The 22717-nt window shown below is 55.0% G+C and overlaps 6 protein-coding genes across 6 annotated transcripts; 3 read left to right on the top strand and 3 right to left on the bottom strand.

The window, feature by feature from the left end:
* Positions 1-90: 90 nt before the first annotated feature.
* Positions 91-1524, bottom strand: KRP23_12206 (Endoglucanase A; the record flags this gene model as incomplete). Its single annotated transcript, XM_067882795.1, has 1 exon — positions 91-1524. The coding sequence occupies one exon, from the start codon at positions 1522-1524 to the stop codon at positions 91-93; it is 1434 nt and encodes a 477-aa protein (XP_067739814.1).
* A 366-nt stretch (positions 1525-1890) lies between these two features.
* On the bottom strand, positions 1891-5267 carry KRP23_12205 (Carboxypeptidase T; the record flags this gene model as incomplete). Its single annotated transcript, XM_067882794.1, has 9 exons — positions 1891-1914; positions 2018-2067; positions 2156-2827; positions 2910-3981; positions 4055-4069; positions 4157-4383; positions 4453-4729; positions 4797-4937; positions 5019-5267. 9 exons carry the CDS (start codon positions 5265-5267, stop codon positions 1891-1893), a joined length of 2727 nt encoding a protein of 908 aa, XP_067739813.1.
* Positions 5268-6070: 803 nt separating this feature from the next.
* On the top strand, positions 6071-9742 carry KRP23_12204 (Anoctamin-10; the record flags this gene model as incomplete). The annotated part of the gene is made up of 1 exon (XM_067882793.1): positions 6071-9742. The coding sequence occupies one exon, from the start codon at positions 6071-6073 to the stop codon at positions 9740-9742; it is 3672 nt and encodes a 1223-aa protein (XP_067739812.1).
* Positions 9743-10792: 1050 nt separating this feature from the next.
* Positions 10793-11311, top strand: KRP23_12203 (uncharacterized protein; the record flags this gene model as incomplete). The annotated part of the gene is made up of 1 exon (XM_067882792.1): positions 10793-11311. One exon carries the CDS (start codon positions 10793-10795, stop codon positions 11309-11311), a length of 519 nt encoding a protein of 172 aa, XP_067739811.1.
* A 353-nt stretch (positions 11312-11664) lies between these two features.
* Positions 11665-13521, top strand: KRP23_12202 (Protein NRT1/ PTR FAMILY 8.2; the record flags this gene model as incomplete). Its single annotated transcript, XM_067882791.1, has 1 exon — positions 11665-13521. The coding sequence occupies one exon, from the start codon at positions 11665-11667 to the stop codon at positions 13519-13521; it is 1857 nt and encodes a 618-aa protein (XP_067739810.1).
* A 202-nt stretch (positions 13522-13723) lies between these two features.
* On the bottom strand, positions 13724-22365 carry KRP23_12201 (Lipopolysaccharide-responsive and beige-like anchor protein; the record flags this gene model as incomplete). Its single annotated transcript, XM_067882790.1, has 2 exons — positions 13724-14090; positions 14156-22365. The coding sequence occupies 2 exons, from the start codon at positions 22363-22365 to the stop codon at positions 13724-13726; spliced, it is 8577 nt and encodes a 2858-aa protein (XP_067739809.1).
* Positions 22366-22717: the final 352 nt, after the last annotated feature.

The raw sequence follows: 22717 nt of genomic DNA, 5'->3' as shown, positions 1-22717 counted from the left end.
GTATGGAAGACTACATTTTTAGCTTAGTTACAATTCCTGTAGACGTGCTGGTGCTGAAGACAAGTTACGCTTCGGCTGGAATGGTTCTACTTACTCGCACGCCTTGTGCTCGCGGATGCGATTCACAGAATCGACGCCTGCATCTTCGTCCTCGCTGGTGAAGTCGGCATCGTCCGAGTCGACGATGGAATACTCGTCAGAGGTAACATCTACCACCACCATCGTGTGCGGAGGCTCCACGTCGACATCCTTCGGAGAGGCAGAGGTCGGCCGAGGGGTTGTTGGGGCCATGGTCGTCGGAGCCATGGTAGTTGGGGTCGCGGTACTTGGGGTGTCCTCGTAGCTGGAGGACCAGTCGTCACCCGAGTGCACTTGGCCAAACGTGTCATCCGCGAGGTCTAGCGCCGCCAACGACGTAATTTCGATGTTCTGGGTGACGACCTTCGTGGCAGACGGCGTTGGTGTCGGCGTTGGTGTCGAAGTTGGTGCAGCAGTCGAGTTGGTTGTAGTGTTGGCGGCTGCGTTGATTGGGGCCATCCCGAGCTTCTTGACGAAAACGCCGTTGTCCCAAAGCTGGACAAAGTGGTCCGGGAAGAAGTCGCCCGCATTCGGTCCTCGAAGTGCCTGGTCAGCTTCACCTGTGCACTGGCCATCGCTCTCACCCGGAGGCTTGACCCACACGTAGCGGCTAACGTAGTTGGAGCCGGTGTTAGTAGTGGGGAGCTCGCCGATGCCGGCCCAGTTGGAGTTGCACCATTCTGTACTCGTCGGGTCGACCATGTTCCTGGAGGTGTCTACGATACACTTGTAGTTCTTGCCGCTCGCCTTCACGAACCGCTCGCATGTTGCAGCCATCTCTGCATTCGATCGGTAGTTGGACGTGTTGAGCGATATCCCCTTGCACCTGCAATCCGGATCGACAGTGTTCACGACCTTCGCGACGGCTGCAGCCTGCTCGTCCGTTGAGAGCGTCCAGTAGCCCACATCCAAGTAAATCTCGGCGTTGGCGTTCTGGGAGAGGATATCCATTGCGACGCCGAGGTTCTCAGCGTAGCCTTTGGCATGGCCACAGCTACCTTCATCGGCCAGAAGACCGATCGCGTCAGGCTCCAGGATGTACACGACCTGCCGATCACCGACTGAGTCTACGAGTTGCTGCAAGAAAGCGCGGTAGGCGTTGGTGTCAGCGTTGGACCCAGCGCTTGAGAATCCATGGGCGCAGTCCTTCTGCGGTAGTCCATACACGACAATTGTTGGCGGGCTGGAGTCTTGACTCTCAGCATTGCATTTCGGAAGCACGATGGACTTTGCCAGAGCAGCCGAGTCGGACACGCGATCGGTGTACCATTGAGCAACTTGCTGCTTGGCCACGAGCTCGATCTGGTCCTTGAGATTCGGATACGCCACGACAGCGCTCGCGTATGAACCAACCAGACCGGACTGGCAGGCATCGGATCCTGCACTGGACGTCGAGACCGAAAGAGCTGCGAGCAGCAAAGCGAGATAGCGGCTGACCGGTCTCATGGTGATGCCTGTTGATTGGCTTGAGCTGCTGCGGGGCTGTTGGACGCGAAGTTGAAGGCTGTGCGCTGAGTGAAGTTGTGCTGTTGAGCTGGTAGATTGAAATCTGAGGGATTGGAAGCCATACTTGCGCTATCTTCACGATAGTTCTTGATTGAGGCAACTTGTCCGAGGCCGGTGTGATTCTCCCCCACCGCTTGTGTCAATCTTCCAGCTGCTTTTCCTCCGTCCCTTAGTAGATTCATACTAGACCACCATCTTGTTGCCTCTACCTACCCGTTTCGCGATGTTTTAGATATCCACAACAGCCTTGAAGCAAAAATCATAAACAGCAGGTGTTGTCTTCGTCTTCAACCTCAGTCCTCCAGATTATACGATGTCTTCCTCGTTGATCTGACCGGAAATAAGACAAAATAAGCAGAAAAAAAAGAGGAATAAGATTCGTTGGTCAAGACTACAAACAAACCATTGCACGATGAAAACACCTTGTACTCACGTTGTATGTGGAGCAATTACACGATCTCTTCTCTCGACGAGCGCAACGGCCTTGATGTTCGACGAGGAGGAGCTTGTGGCCGATCCTTTGATATCACACCGATGTCCTCATCACCAGCAGTTGCACTCCGTTCGCCACATTCGGCATCCAGCAGATCAATCTCTTCGTCTGCGTCGTCGTAGTTGAGCTGCTTGCCTCGCGCCGCTGGGGAGTGGGAGTTCTCAGCATCTTCATCAATGCGCGAGTACTGCACGTTGCTTCGCCTCTTTTGCACCCCTGAAGCTGCCTTTGCTCTCGCAGGTTTCTTTTTGCTTCGTCGGCGACGGCGACGAAAGAAGATGGCAGCAACCACGAGCAGTACGAATGCTGCAAGTGATGCCATCGCGACTGGGCCTGACCACGACACGGACGATGGCAAGATTGATGAGACAGAGGATTGCTGGTTGCTAGCAGTTTCAGCTGGCGCACTGCCACTGGAAGTAGTGTTGGCACTCGCGAGGGTGGTGGTGGCGATGGCAGTAACATTTGGAGCTGCAGCGGTACCCGGAGAGCCCGTAAGGCCAGGACGAGCACCGACAATACTTCCTCCCACTCTAGTTGTCGTCGGGGCAACGACGTTCCGAGTCCGAATGGATTCCAGGAATGACACATCTTCAATGTCGGAACATACGATTGAGCCGTTGACCCCATCCGCTACACTTGCCGCGGCACCAAACTGCTCACAAGTCCCACAGCGAGGCAGCGGGAGTGCCGACCAAGTTTGGAAGTCCGGGTGATTTGTTTTCTCAGCAGCCGTATGGAAGTGAATAGCTAAGTTCCCACGCAAACATGAACGTCACCAGCGTTAGCTCGAGTCTAGAAGCCCAATCCACGGTATCTCTCCACAACTTACCGACACGGAAGAGATGACAACTCCAAGCATCCCTGATAACTAAATACAGCTCCTGAATCTCCTTCATGGACTGATGGAAATCACCCCCGTAATGAGGAATGAGTAGGGTGTTGACTCCTTCACTTGTAGCCAACCCAGAGCCCTCCGGTTGTGCCTCGAGCTCAAGCGCTATAGGGTCACTGGCGCTTGTTCCATTCACGAACATAGACCCAAGCAGTTCTGCCGAAGCTGGACGTAAGCCGTTGTTTGACACCGATACATCTACAGAAACAAACGAAGAGGTTGAGCCGCTGTCATCGATAGCACCCAGCTGCACACCCTTCACGGCCAGCGAATATTTGGGACCTGCCATGCGCGCTATGTGCAGGTTTGAGTAGTGAAGCTCTGCTGAGAGCAGAGGGGTATCATCACGGGATGGCCAGAACCCGGGGGAGGCTTTCGCATCAAACGAGGGACCGACCTCAGGCGACATGGCAAAAATGCCGTGCGCCTGCCACATCCAATCGCTTGTCTCGCCGTTTACAGTGTACAAGTTGCTCTCCTTCCAGGACTGTCCGTAGTCGAATCCGTTGAAGTGCACCATCTCGCGCGCCAACGCCATGAACATCGAGTTGTTCGGCTCGGTGGGCTCTCCCTCGTCCTTGCAAGCGAATGGCAGGTTAAAATACTTGCCGTACGAGTGGTAGTTGAGTGCCACGCTGAAGTCGGACGTATTACGCTCCACCAGATCACGAACTGCTTGCGTTTCTGGTTCGGAGAAAGCGCTAGGACCATTGTAGTCATCGCCGCATGGGTCGTTGCTGCTCCCCTTACTGTCACGAGCGAAGCAGACGTCGTAGTTGCGGTTCAAGTCCACCCCTGCGTCACGAGGACTCTTGTCACAAGTCGGTGCTGCACTTTTGCGCTGGCCCATCTCATTGTGCTCCCATACTCGCAGCATTTCGTTGTGGGCGTAGCCGTCTGGATTTACGACCAGCATGAACCAGAGTTGGCGCGAGGACAGTAGCTCAAGCGCTGCTAGATCACCGTTGCGATAGTCGTTAGTCAATATATCGATGGTGTACACAAGGTTCTGAATGTTACAGACAATGTTAGCAAATTATTACCACAAGTGCCTACATCGCACTACATATCGATCGACGTACCATCATGGAAATTGGCTAGACAAAGTTTGACAACGCCGATATGTTAGCTTGCAGAAGTCGAGTTGGAACAAGCAAGAAATGCACAAATTGTCAAGAGATTACCTCGCGTGCGTGGTGTAGGCCTGTGAAGAGCGCTTGCGGAACGTACTGGTCCTCGGGGGCATAGCAGGCTCCCAGACAAAGTGCACGCAGCGGGCGGTTTTCCACTGATCGCCCAAGCTCCTCCACCTTCGAGATGAGAGGAAATGCCGAGGTTACTTCATCGATGTATGCCTCCACTTCATCGACCGTCAGTGATCCCTGGATGGAGCCCAGCCGCGGTGCAAATGCTGACAAGCAAGCAACAACATCATCGAGGTTACAATCGACAATAATTAAAACAGTGGCCACGAACGTACACTCCTGGGGTCGACAGTTGCTGGAGCTCGAATACCGGGGAGCACACAATGGATCCGCCGAATCGCCCGAGCCCAACACAATCCTTTCCACAGCCAGCTTGGCATCACCACCACTCGCCCCCACACTCAACTCCACAACGACTTGGCTGTCTCCCTCACTCTTCTCTAAACCAGCACCTTGGATAAACTCCTCCAGCAGCAGCACCTCATCCACATACCAGCGCAGCCACTTGTCGTCCCACTCAAATCTCACATCGTGGAAAGTGTCGGTCGCATCCTACAACAACAAAAACACAATATTTAGGTATCCCGCCGTCTCTCCTCATCCACTGCAACAGACGTACCGAGGCGCACGGCAGCTCCGCAGCGACCGACGTGTTCTGCGACGAGCCCACAAAGACCTCGTTGCTCGCTGCGTCTGCAGGCGAAGAGCCATAGACCATCGTGAGGCCACTTTGCACCACCTTCAACGTCGCTTGTCCATTCTGCAAAATGTGTCATCGCAAAACATGTCAATTGTCTAGATATAGTCCCCGAAATGGCCATTGGAGGACAAAAGTGTCCACCTGCGGTAGCTGTGTCCTGAATAAGAGTCGGTGTAGCGTGTGGTTCCCTCCCACGGCGACTGAAAACTCCAGCTTTGTGTCCTCTGAAGCGTCCGTGTGCAATTCAATGACCCCGTTCGAGACGGTGACGACGGAAGCGTCCACCTTTCCCCATTGCACCTGCTGTTGCAAGGTCTCGAAGCTGGACGTGTTGGCCTCCCACACGCGCGTGAGCTCGCACTCCCGCGAGCGATGGATCTGCAGCGCCATAGCGGAAACTTTCAGTAGGCGTTTGCACGATGTGTGCACCACACCGATTTAGAGCATGCTGTAATTTCCAAAACCGCATCCATCGCCTTGGATACTTGAGGCCCATGATGGCAGCTTCAAGAGCTATCCTGCACCGCATTGACGCAATGGACACGAAAGTCTCACGTGTGGTGACGCTGAGCAATCGGCCGTGGATATTCCCGCGGTATCCTGCGCTCGGATACCGATGTGGACATGGCTACAGACCAGCTGCAGATTACTGGGGCCGCAGTGGAGTAATCTTCGCCGCCATTGCCTTGCCGTAGTCACCAAAGACCGGGCAATTCAATTCCAATCAGCTCCCGCCACGCCAGGCCCGAAGTCACCGCGGCCAACAATTTTGATTCGAGGCTTGAAGGCCATTGATCGCGGACGGGTACTGATTTGAAACGAAGGTGTCGTTACGAAGCAGGAAAGCCTCGCGGAAAAGCGCGCGGACTTTTCTTCGCAGTCAATCCATCAACTGTGCTGCACGAACTTTCATTGTCATCATGACAGCGAGGTCAAAGTCGCCACAACAGCAACCTGCACAACTCAGGGCGCAGCAGATGCTTGATTCTGCCATCGATCGCGCTGTTGCTCTTCGAGCACTGACTATTCGCCCCGCCCATTTATTGGCCAAAACGTTCGGCAGCCAATCCCGAACCGCCATTCTTTTCCGACCAAAGCCAAAGCAGACCACAATCCGCCAAGTTGGCGACGCCAACACCCAGGAAGCGCTCGTATAAATCGTTGCGAGACGTTCTCAGGCGCGCATTTCTGCAATGTCCGACCGAGGCGACGTGTCGGCTGCCGAGCAGCTCGAGCGGGAGGTGGACGATGCGTTAGCGGCGGCGCAGCGCGAACAGGAGCTGCGCTCGCGTGTGCAAGCGGTTTCGAGGCGGCGGCGACCGTCAACCGACACGGACGGCGGCGAGAGCGCGCGCTCCAGTCTCGTGTCGCATCATTCCTTCGCCTCCGTGCAGTCGGCTCCAGGTGCCGAGTGGCTACGCCGTAGCCGCAAGACCACGAGCGCCGGCCTGAGCATCCGATTGGCCAAGCAACCCAGCTTCCGCGAGCAGTTCGACGAGGACCGCTGCAGCCTGCCGACGCTCGAGAGTTACCACGCAGAGGATACGAGCAAGGCCGGCGCTACGCCCGTGGCGGCCGCAAAAGAGGGACGTCGACGGTGGGGCAAGAAGGAGAAGAAGGAGAAGAAGAAGAAGAGCAAGGACGACGTGTACTACGCGCCGCAGTCGCCCGTGCCGTCCAGTGTCCAGTCGGCGCCTCGAACGAGGACCAAGAGTGGCGTGTCCCACATGTCGGAGAGGAAAGGCGCCGTGCTGACGGAAGTGGGGGAGCCGAGCTTCGCGCTGCCTGTTTTCCAGAAGGAGCCGCAGCGCAGACAGGAGCAGGATTTAGAGAGCGGCGAGTGCGACAAGACGCCGCTGGACGCCATGCAGTTTTTTATGAACGGGGCACCCCATGTGTCCATTGAGGAGGCGCAGAAGTACACGTTCGCAGTCGTGCTCAAGCACACGGAGCAGATTTTCCACCTGCTAAAGCGCAGGTTCCCGTCCCGCTCAGCGGCGTCGATTCGACGCGATCTGCCGCAGCAGGTGAGCGCGTTGCAACAGAAATGCGTGCGCCGACTGATTCAGGCCGGCCTGGGCGTGATTTTGCTGGATAACGCACTGTACGATAACTATCTGGAGGACCAGCGCGGTGAGCGCAACAAACGCGGCCCGGAAGAGGACGTGGGCAGGAACTTGTGCATTCTCATTGACCCCAAGAAGAACCCGGACCTGCTGCTGCACGAGTTCAAGCGGGAGCTGGACGAGCTGTCGATCAAACGCGGTGACTCGCTGGGCCGATTGGCGGAGGAATCGCTCGACTCGTTGAAGGAGATGTGCTTCTCGCCGGCGCTGGAGCTGCAGCTGACGCACAACATCATCCAGAACGCGTTCAAAGACTACGACAAGGAGGAGTGGGTTATTGACGTGAACAAGGAGCTCACCGTGAGCGACATCATCGTGGAATGCTTCCCGCTGCACGATCGTGCGTTTAACAGGCAGTTTTTCGACGAGTACCGGAAACGCACGTTCGACCTGAACCCACGCAAGGCTGCAGCAGGTAACAGTGATCGTTGGGCTGTCGAGGAACTCCGATTGCATTTCGGAGAGCGGGTGGCGTTCCTGTTTGCCTTCATGCATATCTACACGAAGCATCTGGTGCCGCTCACCGCGTCTTGTCTGGTCTACTACTTGTGCTTCCGTTTCACAACTGCGCCGCTGTGGAAGCAATACATGGAAGGGCTGGCCATCCTCGGCGTGTTTGTCGTGTGCTTCTGGGGGCCATCGTTCCTTGTGTGCTGGGCTCGTGAGACCCGCTTGCTTGTGGAGAAGTGGAACTTGACCAAGTACAAAAACACTGTGTACGAACGCAACGACGACAATCCGGGCTTCAAGTACGTGTGGGTGAAGAATCAGCTCACGCACGAAATGGAGAAGGTTCCGAAGCAGCGCAAGAATCATTGGATCCAGCTCACTATGCTCTTGTTCGTGTTGGTATGTGCGCTGATTCAGTGCGTGTGTCTGGTGCCGTTTATCCAGTGGTACGTGTACGCCAAGAATGCCCCCACGTGCGATGCGTGCAATGGAGACAGTGACGACGAGTCGTATGCCTGCATTTGGTTCATCACGTGCTTCAACTCAACCAACTCTGCGCTAGGCACGGATCGGTGGGTGTATATCCTCATTCAGGGCATTCTTCTGGGTTTGCTCATTGATATTATTTTCTTCGAGTTGTTCAACTGGATGTCGGAGAAGTTCGTGCAGTGGGAAAACTATGCCAAGAAGTCCGACCACGAGAACCGCCTTATCCACCGCCGCTTTGTCTTCGTGTGGAGTAATTGGTTCTTTTGGTTCCTCTTCATCTCGTTTGTCTACCTGCCGTTTGGCGATACGATCCTGAAACTCTTTCACAAGATTGGACTTGGTGCGTTGGCACCGTACGACTGGAACCCGAATCTCCTCACGCTCGACACTTTGTTCGTCACCCCGCTCGTGGTCACGCAGTTCCTGAACATGTTACTCGAGACGATCGCTCCGTACCTACTCCGCAAACTCCGTGGCCGCCCGTCCATCGGTTGTCGCCAGGCCTCTCCGTTTGCGTGGTGCGTGCGCCACTTGTCTCGGTGCTTCCGCTTTGCGAATCACCAGCGGGAATCTTTGCAACACTCGACAAATTTCAGCTCACAGGAGACTGCCAGTGCTGTCAGTGGACGAAGCCATCCTGGAGTCAAGGAAGACGCCGGCCCTGTTACCAATTTGACGGCCGCTCGTCTTGCTCAACTGGTGCAGAAAGGGACGGGCTTCTTGGTGAATGTGCTGCCCATGTCGGATGACTCGAACAAATATTCGGCATACGAGATTTTGGCTGAGGTCAAGCTACCGATATTCGACCCGGTGCTGGACTACCTGGACGCCTGCATCCAGTTCTCCTATGTGATGATGTTTACAGTTGTCTGGCCGCTCTTGCCGTTCCCTGCTTTCTTCAACAACATCCTGGAAGTGCGTGGCGACGCATTCCGATTGCTGTTCGCAAACCGGCGGCCGATGCCGCGGCGTGACACGTCGATTGGCGAGTGGGCGACGGTGCTCGCGTACGCTAATATCATCGGCGTGACTGTCGTGTCGGCTTTCGTCGTTGTGTACCACTACGGCTACTTCCGAACGGACTGCAATTTCACTTTCAGCAACGCGTACATGATTCCCTTCGGGACGATCGACCCGAGCGAGACAGCTGATCCCAGCACCTGTGTGAATGACAGCGGCTCGCCGCGATGGCGCATGTTCCAGATCGTGCTGTTCGTGGTGCTGGAGCACGTGAGTTTCTGCGTGCGATACTTGGTGATGCAGGTTGAGAAGACGCCCGCATCCATCCGCAGTTCGGGCTACGTGCGCCTGAAGCAGATTCAGCACCTGACGGCCACCTCGGCCGCTCCGCCCTCGCAGCTCGAGTATGTGCAGCGCCTGCGCGTGCTGTTTGAGAAGCACGACGTCGACGGTGACGGCCACCTGGCGGAGCCTGAACTGATCCAGCTTCTAGCGGCTTGGTTGTGCAAGCACCCGTCTGAGCTGCTCCCGTACTCCGGACTGATCTTCCGGTACATGGACAAGAACAAGCTGGGCAAGGTGCCATTCTCCACGTGCTGCCTCATGATGCAGCACGTCAATCACGACCGTTTCTTCTCGTGTTTATTGGGTCTGTATGACCCGATGAACGGAGCCTATAACGACGAGATTCGCCGTACTTGCGACCCGATCGAGCTGCACCGCGTGCTGAGTGAGGTCTCCTCCGAAGTACAGCAGCGCCGCAGCACCATGAGCCGAGCATCCGAAGCCACAGATGGCTCGCGTCCGCGAGACTCTACATTCTTCTACGTGGATAACTGAGCCAGTAGGAAGACCAAGCAGTTTTGTTGTTAAATTTGAAACTTTCTTGTCATTTGTTTATTCGATAGACTTGCACTGCCCCCAGGTGCGTTGGCCAACGCCAACAACTACAGACCCGAGAGCTGGCATTGCCTGTGTGTTGTGTTGACGAGATAGTTGGGCAACTCTGACTGTTCGGAGGCAAGTTCACGTTAATACAGTCTCGAATTCGGCGCTCTGCGCATGGCGTTCGTCGATCGGAAGATGACAAACGTCAAAACAAAATTGGGCACGGCGCGATCCCTCACCAAACCATAGTGAAAGCTGTGCATTTATAGTTTATCATGAGATGCTGCGCTACTTGCAATGGGTAGCACAAGTCGCGTGGGACAAGAAAGCGTTTCGAGCTGCCGCAACGTGCGCCTCGACAATAATCACCTGGTGCGCTTTGGTATCCTACATTTGTGTCGTAAGCTTAAGAGTGCATCGGCGTCGAAGCGTGGAAGTCGTGGCTGCATTAGATACTAGCAAACCATGTTCAAACTCGTATTGTGCGAGTACGAGTCGTACACCAGGAGATGAAAGCGATTGAGCTGCAGTGGTAAGTCCAACGCTATTTCCGTTTGAAATCCGATGCCCCCGCTTTGACCACAACGTTTGTGAGATGCTACGAATACAGGAGCGCCCACAACACGTGTCGTACACATTTCAATGGGAGCGGCATCATTCTTGTGCTGCGCCAGGTGAAGCTCGTTTCATAACTGCGCATGCGTGCGGGCCACCTCCACGATTCGAGCTACTTCCACGCGGGTCTCATAAGAACCATCCCACACAAGACCCTATATTTACTGACCGGCAGCCATCCCAGTCCGCTGGCGACGCAACGCCCTGGATAAAGCTATTTATTCTGATGTCAGTCCTTACAAGAATACGTTGCTGATGCTCGAGTTGCTTTCTATTGAGGGTGTTCGGTTGGAACGCCTTTGACGCCAAGCCCCATGGTTGTTCATTTCGAGATTTCCAAGCTGACGATCGCCTCAAACTGGAGCCAAACGTGTATACTCGGCAACCATGCAGATTAGTAACCCGGCCTCACCGGTACCAGGAGCCCAGGCGATCTCGCAGTCCACGCGGTGCCGATACAAGACAGGCCGGTGCCCGAATGCCCGGGCAGTCAAAGCGAACGGAACACTGCTACTGCTGTGCGAATACCACCGCAACCAGCAGAACAGGACGAAGAAGCGCAGTGACATGAAGTGCCGCCACGACCGCGCCAAGAAGCGCCAGGTGCAGCGAGCAAAGCAGCACAAGAAGCAACAGCCCGGCAGTCCGCGCCACGACCAAACCACGCTGTGCTGGTCGCCGACCACGTCCCCGCTCGCTTCGATCACAGTTCCTTCGATTGGGAGCCCATCGGCAGGGGGCGACCAGGACAAGTGCCACGAGTCAACGAGCCCCACGGCCGTCGACATGGACCTGTCTGCAGTGAACTGGGCTCCAGCTGGTCTGTCCCCCTTCAGTCGCCCCAAAATGAGCGACAACAGCTTCGCCCCCGAGGATATCTGGCTGCTCGAGTACTTTATCCTGTGAGGCGAGCGCACCAAGTGAGCCCACGACAGGCACCACGCAACAATTTATGTACTGCGCCCCAGTAAACGTAACGTAGTATTCTACCCTTGCTTTCGAGTCTATCTGAGTTTGCCACCGGAACCTTGTGGTAAAGGGCAACGTTGAAGTTGTCTATAAATAGATCCACCGCTGATTGGTCCATTTTCCGCGTCACTTAACGGTCTCTGCCATCGATGTAGACTTGTTGTTTGTATACTGAGTGTCCTGTACCCATCTCCACATCATTTTTCGTGCAACGGCTGCTTCAGGAATCCGCAGCTGGGCCAACGTGTCATTCCCCAATTTGCGGCGTAGAGCTCAAGTCGCCTCCGCCCATGGCGCCCAACTCCGCCAGCAAGTCGGCGCTGCAAGATGCCGGGGAGCAGACGAACCTGCTGCCCGTGAAGCGCTCGGAGGCCGCGCGTCCGCAGTACCGCTCCATCATCGTGAGCGTCTGCTCCTTCATCCTCGTGACCGAGTTCTGCGAACGCCTGGCGTACTACGGCCTGTCCGGGTCGCTGCCCATCTTCTTCCACCGCAACCTGGGCCTCAGCACGGTGCTGGCCACGGAGCTCAACTCGACGTTCACGTCGCTGTCGTACCTCACGCCGCTGCTGGGCGCGTACGTGGCGGACCGCCACCTCGGCCGCTTCTCCACGATCGTCGCCTTCTGCTCGCTCTACATCGCGGGGCTCGCGCTCTGCGTGTTTGCAGCGTTGCCGGCCGTGTCGTCGCTGCCTCTCTTCATGCTGGGGCTCTTCGGCGGCGTGGGCTTCGGAGCGGGAGGCATCAAGCCCAACGTCGTGGTGCTGGGCGCCGACCAGTTCGACGTCGACATTCCGGCCCAACGCGCCGAGAAGGACAGCTTCTTCAACTGGTTCTACTGGGCAATCAACGTGGGCGCCACCTTCAGCTACGGCGTGCTCACCAACTTGGCCGTGAACGGCCTGCCACCCTATATTTCGGCCGACTATGGCTTCTTCGCGTCGTTCGCGATCCCGTCCGCGGCTTTCGTGCTGGCGGCGGTCGTGTTTTATGCCGGCAAGGCGCGGTACCGGCGCGTGCCGCCCAAGGGCAGCGCACTCAGCAAGTTCTTCTCGGTGTTGGTTCAGGCCGGTTCACGCTCAACTCGCGGCAAACTTGTGCTCAGTGGCGGACTGGCCTTCGTGCCGGGTATCGTGCTCACGACGGCCTCGTACTTCATCCAGGATGACTTTACGCACATGGCGGTGGCGCTCGCTGGCGCGGGTGCTGTGGCGTATGGCACGTTTGTGCTCGTTTTCTCGGGAGCTGCGACGGACTGGCTGAGGCTGGCGACGCGCACGAACGGCGGGTCGTTTTCGTCGCAGGAAGTGCAGGATGCGACGCAGGTCGTGCGTCTCGCGCCGTACCTGGGCATCATTATCATTTTCTGGGCTGTGTACGGCCAGATGAACTCGAATTTTGTCGTGCAGGGCTGCCAGATGGACCTGCGTGTGCAAGGCAGTGAAGGGGCTTCTGGGAAGCCGGTGCTGCTGTCCTCTGCCATGCTCAACGTGGTGGACTCGGGCGTGATCTTGGTCTTTATCCCCGTGTTTGACCGATTGCTGTACCCGTTGCTGACCAAGATGGGCATCTACCCGACGCTGCTGCGGAAGATCGGCGCCGGTCTGGTGTTCGCAATGCTGTCCATGATCGCGGCTGGTTGGACGGAGCAGATCCGGAAGAGCAGTCCCATGATCGAGGGCGTGTCTTCCAACTGCAGTGCGGCGGGTGAGACTCTGCCCATGTCCACGATGAGCGTTTGGTGGCAGACGCCGCAGTACGTTCTCGTTGGCGTGAGTGAGATCCTGACGAGTATCTCGGCCTACGACCTGTTCTACTCGGAGGTGCCCGAGTCCATGCGCAGTGTTTGCCAGGCGCTCAACTTGCTCACGACGACGCTGGGCTTCATTGTGGCAGGAGCGCTGAACAGCATCTTCTCCTTCTGGGTCACGAGTGACCTGAACGACGGCCACCTCGAGTACATCTACTACATGCTGGCGCTTCTGGTTCTCGTGCTGCTGGTGGCCTTCATGTTCGTATCGCAGTCGTTCGAGTACCATGTGCCCCCGCCGGGCCTTGACACCGTGTCCGGTTTCTCTCCTGCGCTCTCGCGTGCCGCCAGGGAACTGCGCAAGAAGCTGCAGTTCCAGCGCAATGGTAGGAAGTAGTAAGTTTTGTGCTCGTCGTGCATTGCGATAGAAACCTCTGAGCCTGGATGAAGTGTCGAGCTGCGAAGCATTGGAGTGAAGTGTACCCCGCGCTGCCGAAACACCTACCAGCGCGACAAGTATCAATAAAGAGTGAATAGCCCAGCGTCGCCATTAGTTGGGGAGCCTAACTCGAGCATTTATCCCTATGATACACGAACAGTTAGCCCTTCTGGAGATACGAGAAGAGCCCGCGCATCATGACTTTGGCCTCGCCGAGAGCTTCACCAGCGATGTCGCGTGCTGTGCTGGTGACAGCCTTTGCGTTGTCTATCGTTGACATCGCCAGTGTCTGCGCGTGCTGAACCGTGCCCTTCACGCGCTTGAGCTTTGACGAAACCCCGAGCAATCGACGCACATTCGCCAGGAAGGACACGGAGCCACTGGCATCCGGCAGCAGTTGCAGCGACAAGGTGCCGTCACTGTGGCCCGAGGCCAGCAAGATCACGGCTTCCTTCGGACCAAAGCACGTCGCGGAAATGGTCGCTCCTACCGTTGAGGGGGAGTCGTACTCTTGCACAGTCACAAAGCTGCACAAGCAACAGAGCATCGTTAAACCTCTCGACAGTAACAAACAAAGGAAGACACCACGTACTCTTCAATGCGGCAGATGCGGATGATCCCGGGGCTGAGCGTGAGGAAGATCAAATCACCTTCGGCAGAAACCTGCACGTCTAATACCTCCTCGGATGGAAGATGGTGCGACAGGATCAACACCCCCGATAAATTGAAAATCTGGCAGACACTGGAGACCACAGTCCGCGTTTCCACGCCATTTTCGCTCGAGTCATCAGCTACAGTCCGAGTAACAGCCGTGATAGCAATGATGTACCCCTTAACCGATAGACGCACACGAGTGAGCTCACCCGCAGCCTCAGCGGGCTCGAATACAAACGCCACTTGGCCTTCGTCGAACAGAAAATGCGCCAAACCAACGGAATGTGAACACGAAACCACAACGCCCAGATATGTGCTCACGCTGCAGTCCACGATAGGAGTCGCATGTCCGCGCAAAATAATGATAGGGCGCGGCGAGACGCGTGGCAAGCGGAACAGCATATCCGGCTTAACGCGTGAGAGACGCCAGAGCGCAAGTGTACCATCTTGGGACCCAGACACGAGTAGTTCCTCGTCTTCTTGAGAGGTAGAGACAATAATCTGGCTGTGGCTGTGATAGCTCCAGCGGTCAAGGCTCAGACACGTCACCGCAGCGCTATGGCCCACCACGCTGGCCTTGCCGATAACATGTCCATTGTCCAAGTCGAGCAAACGGAAGTGCAATGCACCACTGCGGGCACCCCCCGAGACAAGCACGCGCCCGTTGCGGGAGATCACCACGGGGAATCCACGAGAGTGTGTGTGCTGGTTGACACTTTCCTCGTCATGATGAACGTGGTCGAATACAGGTATCCGCGGGACGTAGTCGAAAGGGGAGTCATCACGAACAACTTCTAGTAGCCATGGACAATCACTCACTGCGTCAGCTCCGCTTTCTTCGTCACCCAGTCCACTGGGCGACAATTCACTCATCAAAGCGTCCACCTCACTATCTCGTTGAAAGTCGGTAACAGAGGAGAAACTTGCTCTTGAAGCTTCCGTCACCTCGACAGATTCTCCAACAAAGAATGTCTTCGGAGGCGCCCCCTGAATCTTTGGTGAGGTAGACGCAGAGCCTACCTGCGGGGAAGAAGGCAACGGCGGGGCAGGTTTGGGTAGTAGCTTCCAGTAGTAGATCTCGATCACTCCAAGCTCGTTCACACTGACGACGCGGTCGGGAAGGATCTTTAGCAGTCTAATGCCGCTCTGCGCGATGGGCTTCACAGTAGCTACGGGACTCCAGTTCCGACGCTTCTCCTGCGCGACAGGCGAAAAGTCTTGGAATGCCAGAGAAAGAGGCCGAGGGATATTGCTGGATGGGCCAGTAGAGCCACCTTCCTTTCCAGGAAAGCCTCCACTTAATGGCGGACTCGCTCGGCCCGAAACGGGCTTGTTGGGTACTGTACCTGGCATTGTTTTTCCTACGGCACTGCGAGCAAACGCAGCATGGCGCTTGGGATGAGGAGTGGCGAAGAGCTGCATGGGGCACTGACCAAAGTGGGCGATTTGAAGCTCCATGGACTCTCTCAAGAATGGATCCTCCACTTTGTCTAGATCCACGACACCATAGTACGTCAAGTAGTAGAACACGTTGTTCGCCTGGAGTGAAGCTCGTCCACGTTGCTTGTAGCCGAAGATGAGATCTATCCACAAGTGCAAATGGCGCGAGACGTGCTCACTCTCGAGCGCTGCGCGGTGGATTCGCACAAACTCCTCCGGTGTACTTGCCCACTTTGGAAGCTGCACGTCTCCCACCACTTTCTGGTCGTGGCGTTTGCCAAGTGCATATCCATTCCTGTTACGTAGAAACGTGCCATCACTGGCGAAGAACTCCGGCGTGAGCTCCTTCACCTCGGACATTTGCGAGTTACACATACGCCACGTCTCCTGGATGGAAAAGAAGAGGCGATCGGAGAGATCAAAGGTACCGCCTTGCATTTTCTGGTGCAAGCTTGCAAAAGGCTCCAGTCGGAAGAGGAAGAATAACACAACTCCCGCACACGTTGAGTAGTGAGAGCCATAGAGGAACTTGGGAATAACAGGGTCGTCGAACGAGTGATAGCGCTCCCAATACTCTTCCAGGCGCGCTGCATTCAGGGCACCGACTGGCTTCGACAGGTCACGGAAGTTGTGCGGGTCACTCAAGTCCAACGTAGAGTCTTCGTAGTTCGACAGCACCCACGGGAACACTGGGTACTGGGTCAAATCATTGAAGCTTCGTCCTGCGAACGTGTTAAGTGCCATGAGGTAGTCGAAGTTGCTGATCTGCCGGTTCTGCCACGCCTTAGTAGTAGTCGCCAAGTGAGGGATGACTCGTCCGGGCCACTGCTTAGGAGTACTCCGGGGGAGGAATGAGTACAGTACTCTCACAAATTCGTTACGGCGTTGCTTCGTTGTCAGTGGGAAGTCCAGGAAGTGCGTGCTGCCATTGCGGAGGAAAACTTCGATTGCCGAGTCACGTAAGCGATAGCGTCGAAGGTAAACGCCCACGAGATGTGTGTATTTCCACCGCCAGCATCGATGAAGTCCTGGAGCTGCTTCATCCGCGCGTGTATCTGGCAGTACAGGAAGCGTACTTTCGTCGAAGTCGGTTGTCCCAGGAGCGATGCCCCCTCCTGAAGTCCGTGCGCTCTCAGGAAGCTCTTGTTGCGGCTCAAAGACGATGTGCTTGCCGCAGAGAGACAGCCGACCAAGCACAACTCCTTCGGGCACTACACGTCTGCATGTTACGCAAGCATACACCTGATCATCCGGTGCTACAGCGATGCCAGCACCAGGATCAAGCCCCCGTTCACCCTGTCCCAAGAGAGCAGCCCCCTTTGATCCAGTAGTTGTTGTAGATGGATCTGGTTTGCCATCATCCACCCCCGAGTTAAGTACAGAGGGATCGCTCTTGTACTCTTCTAGATGCTCCTCTTCAGCAAGAACACGAGCTTCTGCTTCATCGCCACCCTTGTCACCGTTATCTGTACTGGGTACGTAGGTATCTGCCAATTCAGACGCGGGTACTGCGTCGTCAGACGTAATATCTCGAATCTCACCGCCACGCTGTTGTGCCACTACCCGACCAACCCGCTCGAGCAAGTTTTCACCGGATCCTGCATTCGACGGACTCGTTGGGCTACCTTCAGTGTCACCGTCAAAACTGTGAAGCATTTCTAAAGGCAGGGCTAGTGCTGACGACTGCCTGTGGTGCGTCTTTACGAGTTTCTTCTTCTCCTCGGTTCGCTCGCCAGTAGATTCCTCAGCTTCTAGCGCCAGCAGCTTCTCGAAGCTAAGCTGCAAATCCAAATCGACTGTACGCCGCATCCGAGACGGGAAAGGAGTCTCGTAAAGCCCAAGCCTCCACATAAGCGTCTTTTGCAGTGTTGCCAACGTTTCTGGCGCTGCACGCCGCAGTGAGTCGTACTGGTTTTGAGATCGGAAAGTAAACTCCTGCTTCAACCACAACTTCTGGGTCCATTCTTGCTTCTGCTCGCGCTGTACAGTCAGTGCAGTTATTGCACGCTGCCTCTCACGACTTGTCACATCTCGCAAAGTCGCCAACATTCGATTCTCCTCGACTTCGAGTGCTGCCCAGAGCACTCGCTCGCTATCATCAGCAGAATCCACGTTTGAATACTTTTTACCAGTTGGGGATATCAAGTCAGCGACTTCCTCAATAGCATCGTGCTCTGACCTCAACTCTTTGGCTATTGGGAAATACGGCACCATGTCCTCAACCTCCTCTCGCTCATGCAATTCCGTGTCGTTGATCGCTAAGGCCAGCGCATCCAATACTACTTCCACCGCTTGCTGTTCCGTTAGCTCCCCAAGCTCATGCGTAGATAAGCCGGCAACGCCCAACTCTTCGTCAAATGATCCAGATGTGCATATTCGAAGCGTTAGTCCTCGCAGTAACACTAATAATTCCTCCTTCTTGTGTACGACCAACGCACGGCGAAGGTCGACAAGCGCACGAAGGAACACGTCACGCGTTGGCACCGATTCGTATACGCGTAGTGCAGAACCGGCCGTCAATTCCTGCTGAAAACTCTGCACCAACACCCCCACCACGCGCTCCATCATCGTTTTACCGAATACGTATGGCAGCGCATACTGCAATATTTGGAGACCAGGAAAAAGCCCAACCCGATGCATCTTGTGTGTACTGTCGATCAATCGAGCACAGATATCTAGCACTGCGTTAAGCAGCAAAAGCTGCGCATCCGACCACGAAAACTTGTCTGGCGCTGCACTTGCCGACGCATTCACGCTCAACGTTTCTTTTTGTGCTGGCGACAGCTTTAACGGTTGAGCCAGTAGCGTTTCGTGAACCAGGAAAAGAAGGCGCTGCACATTCTCTGCAAGCGTCCGGGACAAGATTGTTCGGCTCCTCGCCATACGCTGTAGTACAATGGCAACCACTCGACAGACCCAGTTTAGCGGCTCACGGAATAGCTCAGACTGATTGACGTGAGGAGCCACTTGAGCCAAGGGAGGAAGAGAAGACCCTGCAGGTGCGTTTGCAGTCCCCGGCGTCGGGTTGTACTTCGCCTGGATCCCCTTTAGGGCTAGCAGCAGGTGTGTGAATGATCGCCACCCATGCGTGTTGCTCATCGCCATGCACAGCAGAGAGACAATTGTGTCAAGCACTAAATCCTCTCCGGTCTTGCTAGCATCAAAACTGTATGCCCGACCGCAATTTTCATCGTTGGCGTTATCACAATCCCCTTCTCCATTCGTAGCCGCGCTAGGTATCTCTACACCAACAGAACAGGTCAGAGATAACTCCAACAGCGCATCAGCCCAACTTTTCTTCATCAAAAGTAGTTGCTGCTGAAGATCTTCATCGGTCTTGAGCTTCACGTTAATGTCCATGAGGACCTTTTCACGAAAGTGAGGGGTACTTTTACCCAACAAGATTGGTAGAAACGGTAAAATACCTTTGAGAGGCAGACTCAGAATTCCACTGACACCTTCGTCAAACATATCCGCAACCAGCGCCGAGTTGTTATCGCCACCATTTTTACCAGGAACCTCGGCGCCAACATTCGATAAACTTCGCAAAGCTGTCAGCCGGATAACGGCAGCTCTCTTTTCCCAGGTTAACTGCAGACGCTTCCCCACAAACTGATTGGCCATCTTAATCCACTCAATCAACCCACCGATACCTGTGCTCATTTCGCCAGTAGCAGTAAGAGATGAAGAGGTGACGGCAATACCATCCTCAATTCCATTCTCCTGCGCAACAACTGACTTGTTCGATGCTACTGGCGCAATTGGAAATAACAACGAGTCTTTTTTGGACGGGTCGTTCATAATGATACTGTGCTGAACACCCAGTAGCCATGCTGGGTCGAAGTAAAATTCCATCATAAGCTCCAGGAATCCAACCGAGAAACTTCCATGTCCATTTAGGACTAATCGCAAATGCTCTTCAAGACCACACCACACAGTGCGACCTTCAATAGACTCCAGCCAATCCAGCAGATAGATGAACAATGGGACACATGCCATGCGAACATGGATAGAGACGCGAGAGCTCTCTTTGTCCTCAGGCTTGGCGGTGCTCGCGCCGTTGCTCTCAGCGTCACTGCGTTGGTCATGCATCAGATACAGCAGACAATCCATTATGCTGGAGCTAATCAGGGCGAAGCGCATATCCAAAAAGGATACGGCAAGCCGTCGTAAGAGTAGCAGTATGGACGTGCACACAGCCGCATCCTTGCTGGTCATCAAAAATCTAACCACGGCACGAATGTCGCGAACGAGGGAGAACCGAACCTGAATAGAGTGCAGAATACTTTTCTTGGCAGCGGTGTCCTTGTCATCCGTGACTTTACCGTCAGGGGCCCCGAACGAAGCTGCACCCGGCGCTGATTGGTCGCTCCACACAATACTCTCGAGGTTGATGCTAAACACGCCTCCTTTGTGACCGGGTACCAGCATGGAAGGCGATGTCGAAGTCGAAGACGGTGTAGATGCGGACGGCGATGGACCTGATCCACTTGCAGTAGAGCCCCCACCAGCTCCCGCAGGAGTACTCGCTCGCGCGAATGTTGTTTCCATCACCTCTTGCTCTAAAACTTCATGTACCTGTGTGCTCTGGTTTGTCAGGCACACCTCGATCACTTCCACCAGGCTCTGGATACTTTGCTGCTTCCAGTGGTGGTCCTTGTCGTCGGACTCTGTCAATTGCTGCGAATTCTGACTCGACTCGCTCTCTGCAGGACTTGGCAAAGCGTGTGACACAGAGTAAAAGCGTTCAAGAATCTCCAAAACCTTCGGGACTGCTTGCATGTTGTTAAACGCTTGCGGGTACTCACAGGCAAGTCCATACACCTGGTGATTGTAAATGGACTGCGTTTTGTAATCCGCTTGCGTCCACAACCGATAATCCATTAGAACGGCGCGCACACCGGAAGCAAAAAGTGGATTCGTCGTCCAAACCGACACGTGAAAAGGGTGGTTCTCGCTCAGCTCGGTGCTCTTTTTAGGCGACGGCATCATCCCAAACAAGCTTTTCACCATTTCCACACAAACAACAAGACTGCCAGGAGTCCAAATCACGGAAAGACAATCTTTGTGTTGCACCATGACGTGAGAAAGCGTGTGAAACACGTAGTTCTGGAGCACTTCCTGCTGGTTGGCCACATTGCCGAGCAGCATACCCTTCAGGATCCACAGAAAATCAACCACCACGCTCTCCATTAGAGCGGATAAAGGGCGTTCTTCATTTAGTGATGGCCCAGTGCTCTCAGCTGAGCCAGCACTTTCTGAAGCTTGTTCCTTCTTCCTAATTCTTTCGTAGGCGGTGAGAATATAGTCCAGTAGCACCGGCAATGATGACACACCCACGGATCGATACCACGCTGCTTGATACTCAGGGAAAATCATTTTCTGTGTACTTTTCCCAAGCCTTGCATTTCGCTGCTGGATCTCAGCAGACGCGCCAACAGTGCTCTCGAGGGCCAGCCATTTTCCATTCGTGCTGGGTGTAGTGCCTTCGCTGAGCCATTCTACTCCGAGGTCGGCATAGTCTTCATTAACAGTGTTCTGCGCATTGAAAGCGAACACCACTTGCAGTTTACAAAATGCCGTGAAAGCCTCATTCTCTGGGACTGACAGAGGGGATGGCCCAAGTGCCCGCTCGTGAGTACCAGCAACCAGTCGGCTCGACTGAGCGGGCAACGCGACTGCCCATCGGTTAAACGAAGAAACCATGGGCCCCAGTGCATACATCAACTCGATCGTTGCTCGCGAAAGCTCTTCCTGGTACATGGCCACACTGGCAATCTTCGCTTTTACGTTGCGTCCTCCTCCAACAGTACACTTCGACGCCGTGACAAGTCCAGAAGGATACACCAGCTCTTCCTTGAACTGGAGCTTGTTGTCCACATGACACGTCACTTTGCTCTTCTTGACATAATGCAGAGAATGTGAAATCACCAGCAAATGCCACTCACCAGGAGCAAGACTAATTTCCTGTTGGATCCTCCTCCATTCCGGCGAGAACGAAGAGGACGCTGCAATGGACGCCGACTTCTTCGCGTCTCCTGCCGTTCCTGGAGCACAGCAACTGACATTTAGCAGCACTCCATTCCCTCCTCCACTTAAATCTTCCGTGTACTCCAACGACGCCTCGACACCTAACGTATTTGATCCGTTCGTGAACCTGAAAAGGTTAAACTTGGCGTACAAATCCTTCTGGTCGACGCCTTCAACTGTTGAGCCCTCTTTCTTGGCTTGAGCTAGACAAAAGTCCACGTTGATCCACACAGCGACGGAATATCCTCGAAAAGCACTCCAATCCACGATCGGAAGATGCATCCGACCGTTATCTTGGAAGGAGAAATAGGCGGAAGGGGGCACCACTCTCCCGCGAGGCAGAACGTACTGGGACTGGCTGTCCTCTTCTTCTCCCTGGCTGCTCTCTTCAGGAGCGAGCAGAAGCCGCTTGGCAAATGTCCTCGTGAGCTTCTGAACGTCTCGAATTAATTGCTCCCTCTCAGAGGAAGCGCAGTTCTTCTCGCCCACAAAGCAGGCCAGCATCGTCTTCCTCACCAACTCGTGCGCAGCTTTGGACGGAGACAGCTCAGCCATTTCTGCTCCCCCAGAGCGGTCACTTGGCTGATCTTCAACTGTAGATTTCTCCTCATCCGTGGCATCGTCCGAGTCGCTCCTACTGGCTTGCAAGTTCTGCTTTTCGTGCTTCTCCTCGTCCATTATATGTTATGTCCAAAGATCTGCGCCTTTCTCGGTGGATATGGGCGCTACGGAGCTCGCGACTGTGGATATGGAGAGAGGAGACGACTGCACAGTAGGAGAATGTGTGTGTGTGTGTGTCGGGTGCACGCAGGAGCAAAGGAACAGGCGTCGCACGGAGGCCGCGAGCCGAAGGTCGCTCGCTTGTCGTCCTGACAACTCTGCAACCAGATATGGCACTGTCTTTTCACACCTTTGAGCTGGATCTGAGTATGGATATTTCTTCCGATGAAAAAGTGAGAAAAATGACAATGCACTGTCGCGACTGCATCGAGGACAAGTGCTGCATGTAGCGACCTGTACCCATGCACCA

This window comes from Phytophthora ramorum, assembly GCF_020800215.1.
Source record: "Phytophthora ramorum isolate Pr-102 chromosome Unknown Phyram_PR-102_s0014, whole genome shotgun sequence".
In the NCBI taxonomy this organism is placed as follows: Eukaryota; Oomycota; class Peronosporomycetes; order Peronosporales; family Peronosporaceae; genus Phytophthora; species Phytophthora ramorum.
The sequence above is the reverse complement of the archived record's forward strand: the minus strand, read 5'-3'. Positions and strand labels throughout refer to the sequence as shown.